Below are 13,340 nucleotides of genomic sequence, written 5' to 3'. Positions count from 1 at the left end.
CTCTGGCCACCCGTGTGAGGGGCACTCGGGTAGAGACGGGACAGCGGCGGAGAGCCGACCAGGATCGATCCTGGCTGGGGATGAGATGCAGGTCTGTGCCACGTCTCCCCCCTCCAATCACCGCACTCTATCCTCAGTCCGTCCCCCCCTCCCTCCTCCAATCATCGCGCTGAATCATCACGTCCCGCCCCCATTGCCTGCTGACCGCCGTCTCTCCCGTCCAATCGGCGCCCTCGATCAGCAGTCCCACCTCCACTGTCTCGCGGAGAGCGGAGATTTTAAAATCCGGATGGCAAAAACTTGGTGGGGGGATGTCCCCCACCTCTCAAAACATGGGGGGGACGTGTCCCCTCTGGCCCCCCCCGGGTTTTCCGCCCCTGCTCTCAACAACAACAACAAGATCACCCTGGAGAAAGTACAACACCGACCGAGCAGCTCGCTTTGTATGTAATGACTACAAGTGCAAATCAAGCGTGAATAATGTGCTGACTTCTCTCGGATGGGATACCCTAGAGCTCCGCAGAACCAGGCAATTTACAAGGAGATTCACAAAATCACGCCATCCAAATCTCTCGTCGTCCCAGAGCACCAACGGCCCATGAAACAAGACAAAATAACGGTCCCAACATCATCAGCTCGCTAAATTTCAATCAATTTTGCTACCAATATTCCCTCTGGAAGGCGACTCCGGACTGTCAAAGCTGCCACAGCCAGACATAAAAACAGTTTTTATCCACGAGTAGTTGCTCTACTCAACAGCCAAAAATCTGTAGCCTCCCTTTGATCTGGTATTTTGTTGTTTCACATGCTTGATCAATGGTGTTTTATCATTAATGTTTTATTATTATTAATGTTTAGTGTTTTCTGAGTCATTCGTAACTGTCACGGTATGTCATGTTGTTACTTGTGGGCGGAGCACCAAGGCAAATTCCTTGTATGTGAATACTTGGCCACTTACTTACTTACTTACTTTACCCAAGGACGATAAGGGAATGGAATATGTTACCACCCAACACACGCGCTGCTCCTGAAGTTAAGTCATTTAAAAAGGGGATTTGGTCAAAAAGACACGTGGTCAAAAAGGCCGACTTCAAAATGTAATCACTGCTCTACTTACTCCGACCTGCGCGAGATAGCCACTGATGAGGTGTTTGCTAAGTAATCAACCAGAACCAGAACCAGAACCCGCCCACAGACGTGATAGTGAGTTCTCTCTCTCTCTAGTTAGACTAGCTGCATACATGGAGAGGAAAGCACCTAGTGTTTCTTCCGCAGAGTTGCTAATAAAAGACTATGGATTCCAATCACTATGTGTGAGTCTGATCGTTTCAACAGCCGGTTTGTAGGTTAATTGGCTTCTGTAAATCCTAATCCCTAGTATGTAGGATGGCATTACTGTACGGGGCGATTGTCGGTCAGCACGGACTCAGTGGGCCGAAGAGCCTGTTTCCACACTGTATCCCTAAACTAAATTAAATTAAAATCTTCCCTCACGAGCGTTTCAGTAACTGTCCACCTCCCCCTTTGATCGTATTTTGCCTCTAGGAATTCAAGTCCTCCATCATGTTTAGGGTTTATTCTATCAGCTGACGTTCCATTGCAGCATCGTAGGGTCTGTCTGCCTATTCAAATGGCTGCCAGCGATTCTTTGATGCCGGTTTGAAAGCAGCAGGGAGCTCTTTCTTCTCAACCCAACTCCTCAGATCAGATTAGTCAAACTTGAGCTCCCCTTCACAGATCCATTCAGGTGAAGCTGATTTTATCCAGAAGATATCACTTGATGGCCTTTTTGAATGAAAGATAATGCAGCTTTGTCCACGTTTTCCAAACACACGCCATGGGCAAGCAATCTCGACTGCTACTTATCAGAAAATCATGGTGTATGGCCTGTGACTCTTCCCATGCCTGGCAGCTGAGGCACCTAGCCCCTGGCGCAAGCTCTGAAAATACATAATATGTAAGAACGAACTGCAGATGCTGGATAAAATCAAAGGTAGACACAAAATGCTGGAGTAACTCAGCGGGTGAGGCAGCATCTATGGAGATAAGGAATGGGCAACGTTTCAAACGTCGCCCATTCCTTTTCTCCAGAGATGCTGCCTCACCTGCTGAGTTAGACAATAGGTGCAGGAGTAGGCCAGCACCGCCATTCAATGTGATCATGGCTGATCATCCCAATCAGTACCCCGTTCCTGCCCTCTCCCCATATCCCCTGACTCCGCTATCTTTAAGAGCCCTATCTAGCTCTCTCTTGAAAGTATCAAGAGAACCGGCCTCCACCGCCCTCTGAGGCAGAGAATTCCACACTCACAACTCTCTGAGAGGCCCAGCGCAAATTGGAGGAGCAGCACCTCATATTTCGCTTGGGTAATTTACACCCCAGCGGTATGAACATTGACTTCTCTAACTTCAGATAGCCCTTGCTTTCTCTCTCCATCCCCAACCCCCCCCTCTCCCAGTTCTCCCACCAGTCTTACTCTATTGGAGAAAACCCACGCGGGCACGGGGGGGAGAACGTACAAACTCCGCACAGACAGCACCCGTAGTCGGGATCGGACCCGGGTCTCCGGCGCTGCATTCGCTGTAAGGCAGCAACTCTACCGCTGCGCCACCGTGACCGAAGTTCGGAATGAGCGCAAAAGAAGACCTAAGCACTCAGCAGCATATGTGAAGTGAGATGATGATGCTGTTCGTTCTCATGAAGGCAATTATAAGGCACTTCTTACAAAGCGGATTTCTGTTGCAGATTTTTTCACTTACATGTTCGTGGAGTATTGACCACCAGTAATTGCCCATCTTAATTGCGCCAGAACTAAGGAACCAATTAAAAGCCTGCCGCATCTGGAGTCGCGTGACAGGATAAGCAAGCCAGATTTCCTTGCCTCAGGGGCTTTAGTGAACCAGATGGGATTTTATGATAATCCAGTCGCTACCTGCCCACCATTACAGATAATAGCTTTTCGTTTCAAATTCATTTGATTAACTCAATTTACTAAGTTCCAACTGGAATGATACGGTGTGGAAAAAGCCCCTTCGGCCAAACATGCCCTCACTGGCCAACATGTCCCAACCACACTAGTCCCACCTGCCAGCATTTGGTCCATATCCCTCCAAACTTGTCCTATCCAAGTATCTGTTTCTTGAATGTTGGGATAGTCCCAGCCACAAATACCTCCTCTGGCAGCTTGTTCCATGCACCCACCACCCTTTGTGTGAAAAAGGTTACCTCTCAGATTCTTATTAAATCTTTTCCCCTTCACCTTAAACCCATGTCCTCTAGTCCTCGATTCCCCTACTCTGGGCAAGAGACTCTGTGCATCTACTCGATCTATTCCACTCATGATTTTATACACCTCTATAAGATCACCCCTTATCCTCCTGCGCTCCAGGGAATAGTCCCAGCCTGCTCAACCTCTCCCTGTAGCTCACACCCTCTAGTGCTGGCAACATCCTCGTGAATATTTTCTGTACATTTACTTAAGTCCCTGAACTGAGTAGCTTTCTGAGACACTTCAGGGAGCAGGAATGATTCAACCACTCTCCTGTGGTTTAAAGCCACAGATAGGCCTGACTGGGTTAGGATAGCAGACTTCCGTACCCGAACTACATCAGTGAAGCTGATCCGTTACTATGACAAATATTTAGTTTCATGGTCACTATTGATGATATCAGCTTTTTTTCCCCTCCAGATTTATTCCTGTGCCTTTGCCCACAGAAAATCAGTAGTGACATGGAAATTTCTCTCAGAGCATCCGCGGTGATGCGGATACAAGTGGTGATTGAAATGGCTTTGGGTTTCTCATTATGTCATGTACTCTTCATTTGGGCAGAGACTGTTGATGGACAAATCAGAGTATCATTGAGTCACACAGCACGGAAACAGACCCTTCGGCCCAACTTGTGCATGCCAACCAAGATGTCCCATCTACACTATTCCCACCTGCCCGTGTTTGGCCCATATCCCTCCCAACCTTTCCTATCCATGTACCTGTCCAAATGTCTATTAAATGTTGTGATTGTATTGTATTCGTTGTATATTGTATTGTATTCAAATTTATTGTCATTGTCTCAATTAGAGACAACGAAATGAATTTCCCTTTACAGTCAGTATCATAAAAATAAATAATAAAGCATATTAAAAATAAAATAGAATTTAAAAAAAGCACAAACACAGAAAGTTGGTGAGGAAGGCACCATAGTCCAGCCAGCCTCCCCTCCGATCTTCCCAGATGTTCACCCGTAGTCGGGGCCTTCCGAGCACCCCCCAGTCGCCACCCCGGGCCTCAACCTGTACCTGCCTCAACTACCTCCTCTGGCAACTTGTTACATATACCCACTACCTTATGCGTATCAGGCTGGGGGGAATTCTCCGATGTTGGGGGAGTCCAAAACCAGGAGCCACACACAGTTTAAGAATAAGGGGTAAGCCATTTAAAACGGAGACGAGGAAACACTTTTTCACCCAGAGAGTTGTGAGTCTGTGGAATTCTCAGTGGAGGCCGGTTCTCTGGATACTTTCAAGAGAGAGTTGGATAGGGCTCTTAAAGATAGCGGAGTCAGGGGATGTGGGGAGAAGGCAGGAACGGGGTACTGATTGTGGATGATCAGCCATGAAGACATTGAATGGCGGTGCTGGCTCGAAGGGCCGAATGGCCTACTCCTGCACCTATTGTCTATGGTCTATTATCTGTGAGTCCAGCCAGGAGTTGTTTCACCTGTCTACACTGTGCTGCTCTGCCTATCTTTGCACTTGTTCCGACATTGGGAGGGGATGGCAGATGGCTCTGAATGTCTCGTTCTACTGAGAATGCAGTTGGGTAATGAATCACCACAGTCACCATTTTGTGTGACACAGGGCCTGATGGAAGGGAGGAGATTCCATCAATCCACAGTAGTTGCGGCTTTCACTTTGCCCCAAGGTTTCAGTGTGATCGCATCCACACTGACCACTCCATCTGTTCCAACTTCTCTTTTTACAGAACTTAACAGTTACAGTGCTTCTTGGCTTCCCTTCTAGTTTTGTTTAGTTTGGAAATGCAGTGAGGAAACAAGCCCCTTCGGCCCATCGAGTCGTCACCCACCAGCGATCACCCTGTACACTGGCGCTATCCTACAACGCCAGGGCCAATTTACAATTTTAACGAAGAGAATTAACTGAGAAACCTGCTCCTCTTTTCCAAAGATCCTATAGCGAGCAAGATAGATCACTCGACGAAAAAGACGTAGTATAGTCATGGGCAGATTCATGGGTAATTTTCGGCCCCATTTCCGTAACCAAAGATCCCAAAGATACTAGTGCAGAGACGGAAGCCGGTTACGGAAACATCCTCGTAAAAATAAAAGTTCTTTGGTAAAAATCTTCTCATTTTCAGAATTATAATTTATTAACACAAACTGTTCCCCCGCAACGTTGATTACACTGCGAGTGGGGTCGGGTTACTGAAATGGATGAAAAAAAGCCACGTTCCACTCCGTTGCGTACTACACGTCAGCCCATTGCATTTAGCAGGAGTGGTCGATCTTGCACCGCTATAGGATCTTTGGTCTTTTCAGTGTGGGAGATAGCCGGAGCACCCGGAGAAAATCCACTCGCTCACAGGGAGAACGTACAAACTCCGTACTGGCAGTCAGGATCGAACCTGGGTCTCTGGTGCTGTAAGGCAGCAACTCTACCGCTGCGCCACCGTACCCTACAAACCTGTATGTCTTTAGAGTGTGCGAGGAAACCGGAGCGCCCAGAGAAATCCCACAAGGTCACAGGGAGAACGTGCAAACGCCACAGTGACAACACCCGTGGTCAGGATCGAACGCAGGTCTCTCGCGCCCCAAGGCAGCAACTCTACCGCTGCGCAAATCTCAAATCATCATTCCTCACAATCTTACCATTGTGATTGTCTCGGGATCGTTTGTAACGTTTTCTCCTTTCTGTTTTTATTTTTCAGTACACGGTGGACCAGGCCCAAAAACTAGGCCTGGTTGGCTGGGTGAAGAATACGACAGAAGGCACGGTGACCGGTCAAGTGCAGGGTTCAGCTGATAAAATAGACAGCATGTAAGTAGCACGAGGTGGGACCGCGGCCATCTTCAACGCGCACGCGTCGAGATGTGTATTCGGTGACACGGTTCACCGCAGGACTTTATTTATTGCCAAACGAAATAGAAGCCGAAAAAGGCACACGGAACGTGAGCCCTGGCACGACGGCTGATCCTGAAGTCCTCGTTCCCACCCCACCCCTTTATTCTTCTATACCACGAGCGTTTGATAACATATAGTGAGCGTTTGACAGCAACGGGCCTATATTCGCTGGAGTGCAGAAGAATGACAATAGACAATAGATGCAGGAGTAGGCCATTTGCCCCTTCGAGCCAGCACCGCCATTCAATGTGATCATGGCTGATCATCCCCAATCAGTACCCCGTTCCTGCCTTCTCCCCATATCCCCTGACTCCGCTATCTTTAAGAGCCCTATCTAGCTCTCTCTTGAAAAAGCATCCAGAGAACCTGCCTCCACCGCCCTCTGAGGCAGAGAATTCCACAGACTCACCACTCTCTGTGAGAATGAGGGGGGGGGGGGGGGGGGACCACATTGAAACGTACAGAATAGTGATAGGCTTGGGTAAAGTGGATGTGGAGAGGATGTTTCCACTACTGGGAGAGTCTCGGACCAGAGGTCACAGGCTGAGAATTAAAGGTTCTTTTAGGAAGGAGATGAGGAGGAATTTCTTTAGTCAGAGGGCGGTCTTCTTTTCGTGTCCATCTTGTTACAAATGTCATCGCCCGTCCTGAAAAGGACGCAAACTTCAGCGGCAATCAATGGAAGCCATCACTTGTCGCAATAGATGATGGTGGAAGCAGAATTGGCTCAGGATACTTCCAGTTTCCAGCCCAGCTACGTGGACGCTTCTAACATGGGGCATGTCGGAAGGTGGTGAATCTGTGGAATTCTTTGCCACAGAGGGCTGTGGAGGCCAATTGAGTGGATATTTTTAAGGTAAAGATGGATAAATTCTTGATTGGTATGGGTGTCCGAGGTTATGGGGAGAAGGTAGGAGAAAGGGATTAGGGGGGAGAGATAGATCAGCCATGATTGAATGACGGAGTAGATTTGATGGGCCGAATGGCCTAATTCTTCTCCTATCACACGATCTTATGATTTTATGACCTTATTCTCCTGGTTGATCAAAAATCTCTCATTCCTAATCTTGGGTGAGGTTTTGGGTCGAGACCCTTCTTCAGACCCGAAACGTCACCCGTACCTTCTCTCCAGCGATACTGCTTGTCCCGCTGAGTTACTCCAGCATTTTGTGCCTATATCTTTGATTTAAACCAGCATCTGCAGTTCTTTCGTACACATTGCTTTATGGTAGACACAAAATGCTGGAGTCACTCAGCGGGTCAGGCAGCATCTCTGGAGAGAAGGAATGGGTGACGTTTCGGGTCGAGAACCTTCTTCAGAGTGAGAGTTGGGGGAGAGGGAGACACAGAGATATGGAAGGGTAAGTTGTGGAGGCCAAATCACTGGATGGATTTAAGAGAGAGTTAGATAGAGCTCTTGGGACTAGTGGAATCAAGGGATATGGGGAGAAGGCAGGCACGAGTTATTGATTGGGGACGATCAGCCATGAACACAATGAATGGTGGTGCTAGTAAGAAGGGCCGAATGGCCTCCTCCTGCACCTGGTTTCTATGTTTCTATGTGACAATGAGACATTAAAGGGGACAAGGCTCAAGGAAAATGTCAAATAGAACATTGTTAGCAACTGGAAGGTGACAACCAAACGTGGACACAAAATGCTGGAGTAACTCAGCGGGTCAGGCAGCATCTCTGGAGAGCTTTATGGTAAGTTGGCGTAAGTTATAAATGGCCTATTTAAATTATATACGTCTTCGGCACAAAATCAGTTAAAGTTTTCTTTCAATAAAAATCTAAGTTTAGATTACCAATTAAATTAATGGGCAAAATTAGCAAAACTGTGCTTTTGGATATTTCCACAATTTTCTGGACATAAAGATCTTTTTAAAGATTTGTCCCGACTCTTAGAATAAACTAGGGCAGATATCTGCTATTTTTAGAAAGATCATTTAGCACAAACTTGGAAATTCATTGTGTGAATGAGGCCATATTATAAATGTGCAGTATTTGTGGAAAAGAATGATTTTCCTGGAAGCTGCCACCGGTGGCATCCATTCATAAGATGGATGCCACCCATTCATAAGATGGATGCCACCCCATTCATAAATACAATCAAGATTACGCTCTGAACCTTATTATACAGAGTCATCCGGTTATACAGCGTGGAAACAGACCCTTCGTCCCAACTTGCCCACACCGGCCAACATGTCCCAGCTACGCTAGTCCCATCTGCCCTAATTTGGCCCATATCCCTCCAAACCTGTCATATCCATGTACCTGTCTAACTGTTTCTTAAACGTTGGGATAATCCTTGCCACAACTACTTCCTCCGGCAGCTCGTTCCATACCCCCACCACCCTCTGTGTGAAAAAGTTACCCCTCAGATTCCTATTAAATATTTTCCCCTTCACCTTAAACCTATGTCCTCTGGTCCTCGACTCCCCAACGAATGGCCTTCTCCTGCACCTATCTTCTATGTTTCTGTGTTACGGGGAACGGCAGGAGAATGGGGTTGGGAGGGAAAAGTAGATCAGCCATGATTGAATGGTGAAGCAGACTTGATGGGCCGAATGGTCTCATGCTGCTCCTCTGTCTTAAGATCTTATAGTATACAGTGGCTTGCAAAAGTTTTCATACCCCTTGAACTTTTCCACATTTTGTCACGTTACAACCACAAACGTAAATGTATTTTATTGGGATTTTATGTGATAGACCAACACAAAGTGGAGCATAATTGTGAAGTGGAAGGAAAATGATACATGGTTTTCAAATTTTTTTACAAATAAAAAACTGAAAAGTGTGGCGTGCAAAAGTATTCAGCCCCCCTGAGTCAATCCTTTGTAGAACCACCTTTCGCTGCAATTACAGCTGCAAGTCTTTTGGGGTATGTCTCCACCAGCTTTGCACATCTAGAGACTGAAATTTTTGCCCATTCTTCTTTGCAAAATAGCTCAAGCTCAGTCAGGTTGGATGGAGAGCGTCTGAACAGCAATTTTCAAGTCTTGCCAGAGATTCTCAATTGGATTTAGGTCTGGACTTTGACTGGGCCATTCTAACACATGAATATGCTTTGATCTAAACCATTCCATTGTAGCTCTGGGTGTATGTTTAGGGTCGTTGTCCTGCTGGAAGGTGAACCACCGCCCCAGTCTCAAGTCTTTTGCAGACTCTTAACAGGTTTTTTTCCAAGATTGCCCTGTATTTGGCTCCATCCATCTTCCCATCAACTCTGACCAGCTTCCCTATCCCTGCTGAAGAAAAGCATCCCCACAGCATGATGCTGCCACCACCATGTTTCACAGTGGGGATGGTGTGTTCAGGGTGATGTGCAGTGTTAGTTTTCCACCACACATAGCGTTTTGCATTTAGGCCAAAAACTTCAATTTTGGTCTCATCTGACCAGAGCACCTTCCTCCACATGTTTGCTGTGTCCCCCACATGGCTTGTGGCAAACTGCAAACGGGACTTCTTATGGCTTTTTTTCAACAATGGCTTTCTTCTTGCCACTCTTCCATAAAGGGCTGATTTGTGGAGTGCACGACTAATAGTTGTCCTGTGGACAGATTCTCCCACCTGAGCTGTGGATCTCTGCAGCTCCTCCAAAGTTACCATGGCTGCTTCTCTGATCAATGCTCTCCTTGCCCGGCCTGTCAGTTTTGGTGGACGGCCATGTCTTGGTAGGTTTGGTATTGTGCCATACTCTTTCCATTTTCGGATGATGGATTGAACAGTGCTCCATGAGATGTTCAAAGCTTGGGATATTTTTTTATAACCTAACCCTGCTTTAAACTTCTCCACAACTTTATCCCTGACCTGTCTGGTGTGTTCCTTGGGCTTCATGATGCTGTTTGTTCACTAATGTTCTCTAACAAACCTCTGAGGCCTTCACAGAACAGCTGTATTGATACTGAGATTAGATTACACACAAGTGGACTCTATTTACTAATTAGGTGACTTCTGAAGGCAATTGGTTGCACTGGATTTTATTTAGGGGTATCAGAGTAAAGGGGGCTGAATACTTTTGCACGCCACACTTTTCAGTTTTTTATTTGTAAAAAAATTTGAAAACCATGTATCATTTTCCTTCCACTTCACAATTATGCGCCACTTTGTGTTGGTCTATCACATAAAATCCCAATAAATTACATTTACGTTTGTGGTTGAAACGTGACAAAATGTGGAAAAGCTCAAGGGGTATGAAAACTTTTGCAAGCCACTGTAATTGAATAATGAGAACATCTTCTGCAAGATAATTCTCACTGACAGGCCAACTTAGAATCTGCTTTATAAAGTTTAATAGAGAGGCTTTAAGGTATGGGGAGGTTCCAGAGCCAAGGCAGATGAAGGCACAACCAGTGAAGTCATTAAAATGTATTGGAGAGATGAGCACTGAAGGATGTTCAAAAGGGAACTGCAGATGCTGGAATATCGAAGGTACACAATGTGTACCTTCGATATTCCAGCATCTGCAGTTCCCTTTGTGTACCTTCGATATTCCAGCATCTGCAGTTCCCTTTTGAACACTTTGTCTACTCCACTGCGATATCTCCTCAAGGTATGCCTACTTTGAAGAAGTTCTCCTCCTCTCATGTGTACCTTTGAGCACTGAAGGAGCTTGGTTTAGTTTAGAGATACAGCGCGGAAACATTATAGCAGTTCGAAACAAAATGGCTGATTTGTGAGAATAGTGGGTTGTCATGTCATGAGTGGCTATTAATTGGAATTTAGTAGAATGAGGGGTAATTTTCATTTAGTTTAGAGATACAGAGTGGAAACAGTCCCTTCGACCCACCGAGTTCGCGCCGACCAGCGATCACCCCGCACACTAACACTATCCTTCACATCCCGGGGACAATTTACATTTGTACCAATTAACCTACAAACCTCTACGTCTTTGAAGTGCGGCAGGAAACCGAAGACCTTGGAGAAAACCCACGCAGGTCACGTGTAGAACGTACCACCAGTATCCGTAATCGGGAGAGCGAGCCTGGGTCTCCGGCGTTTTGTGAGGCAGCTACTCCACCACCGTGCTACCCTTTACAGAGATCAGAAGGGTCAAAACTTTGTGAAGATTTGAATTCCAAGAGTGAAATTGTTAACATTGAAACATAACTGACAATTCTAAAATTGTTAGAAGCCAATTGACGCAATTGCAGGTACATTGAGGGAGTGCAGCGTAGGTTTACAAGGTTAATTCCCGGGATGGCGGGACTGTCATGTGCTGAGAGAATGGAGCGGCTGGGCTTGTACACTCTGGAGTTTAGAAGGATGAGAGGAGATCTCATTGAAACATATAAGATTGTTAAGGGCTTGGACACGCTAGAGGCAGGAAACGTGTTCCCGATGTTGGGGGAGTCCAAACCAGGGGCCACAGTTTAAGAATAAGGAGTAAGCCATTTAGAACGGAGACGAGGAAACACTTTTTCTCACAGAGAGTGGTGAAGGCAGCACACAGCACATCACTGGCAACTGTCTCCCAGCCATTCAGGACATTTTCTACGGAAGGCACACAGCATCATCAAGGACCACAGCCACCCAACACGCAGACTGTTCTCCTTGTTACCGTCAGGCAGGCAATACAGGAGCACGGCTGCACGTACCACCAGACTTAAGAACAGTTTTTATCATCAGGCTTCTGAACTCATAAACACATCATATATGTTGATTATTTTATTTATTATTGTCTTTTACCTACCGATGTCACTTTTATCTTTTATTTTATCTTATCTTTCTTAATTTTATTCTTGTAATATTATTGCTGAGGTGACCCGTTGTCTTGTCAAACACATCGTACCGTTGACCCTGTGTTAACCTACATATGACAAATTTAAAAAAACTGAACTGATCCGGTCCACAAATTCTCCAGCAGAAGAGACTACTTCAAGAGTCAAGAGAGTTTTATTGACATGAGGAAGGGTTTCAGCCCGAAACGTTGCCTATTTCCTTCGCTGCTGCCCCCGCTGAGTTTCTCCAGCATTTTTATCCACCGATTTTCCAGCATCTGCAGTTCTTTCTTAAAGAGTTTTATTGTCATGTGTCCCATATAGGACGATGAAAATGCCAGTTTGATTTTCCATTTATTTCTTCTGTTTCTCATTGCAGGATGGATTGGCTGAAGTCCTCGGGCAGCCCAAAGTGTCGGATTGACCAAGCCCATTTCTCCAACGTGAAAAACGTCTCTAACCTGGAGTTTAACGATTTTACAATCAGACACTAAACCTGAGGCGCCGCAAGATCCGACGCTCGTCGCGATCGCTGACTTCACTGCTCTTGTCATCCAGCTGGGAGGAGAGGGTGAATATGAGTGATTGGGGAAGGAAAGAGGAATATGTGTTGGTTGCTCTCCGTAGAGTTGCCCTGTAATTTTCATATCAAATCTAAACCTCCCATCTTTCGTCGATTCACGTCGAGTGTTCACTGTTTTTTTTGCAACACTGTCGATTTTTCAAGATGGCTTCCCAGTGAGAGATGTTGCTGGGTGAAGATCCGTTCTTTGCCTCCGGGAAAATCTGGCCAAATTTTTCTCTGTTCGTGCACTCTACCCAAAGTTTTATTAGTGACTGAGGCACAATCAAATCTGAATTCATGCAAAGAAAATTACTTGATGATATTTGTTTTCTTGCTGTTAGAAGCGGCCCCATTCTTGTTGGCCACTGGGTTACTTTAATGGAGGGCTTAGAGGATTTCACGGCTGTGGAGTCGATACCCAAAGCACCCAACTCCGACTCGTTGATTTCTTGTGTATCCAACCCTGACCCCGACCCCTAAGATCGCCGCAGCCCTGTAAAATAAAGGAGTATCCCTTATTTGAGCAGATTTGCAATTGGTAATATGGGGGCGCTTTGAAGAAAAATGACCACATCCTTGAATTATTTTGTTCAAAGTGCTTAAATCTGGACTACATTAAACCAGAACCTTAACCATAATTGTGAGACTTGTCTGGACTTTATACTTAGATAATAGACAAAAGGTGCAGGAGTTGGCCATTCGAGCCATTCAATGTCATCATGGCTGATCATCCACAATCAGTACCCCGTTCCTGCCTTCTCCCCATATCCCTTGATGAGTACTAGATGAGCCTGTTTAAAGAGTGAAGGAAATGGAAGCATCTGACGGCACAGTGGCGCAGCAGTAGAGTTGCTGCCTTACAGCGCTTTCGGCGCCAAAGACCCAGTTTCAATCCCGACTACGGGTGCTGTCTTCTTA

General features: G+C 46.1%; 1 protein-coding gene across 2 annotated transcripts in view; it reads left to right on the top strand.

Moving 5' to 3' along the window:
• The window catches only part of LOC116968490 (acylphosphatase-2-like), a 36,989-nt gene extending 23,929 nt beyond the window's left edge, over nt 1-13,060 (top strand). For both annotated transcript variants that reach the window (XM_033015259.1, XM_033015258.1), the window contains exons 4-5: nt 5,943-6,052; nt 12,237-13,060. In XM_033015259.1, coding sequence (XP_032871150.1) covers nt 5,943-6,052; nt 12,237-12,351 — 225 coding nt within the window. In that variant the 3' untranslated portion in view covers nt 12,352-13,060. The remainder of the gene's footprint in view (nt 1-5,942; nt 6,053-12,236) is intronic.
• Nucleotides 13,061-13,340: the final 280 nt, after the last annotated feature.

This window comes from Amblyraja radiata, chromosome 45 (assembly GCF_010909765.2).
Source record: "Amblyraja radiata isolate CabotCenter1 chromosome 45, sAmbRad1.1.pri, whole genome shotgun sequence".
NCBI lineage: Eukaryota > Metazoa > Chordata > Chondrichthyes > Rajiformes > Rajidae > Amblyraja > Amblyraja radiata.
This window is presented reverse-complemented; position numbering and strand designations above follow the sequence as displayed.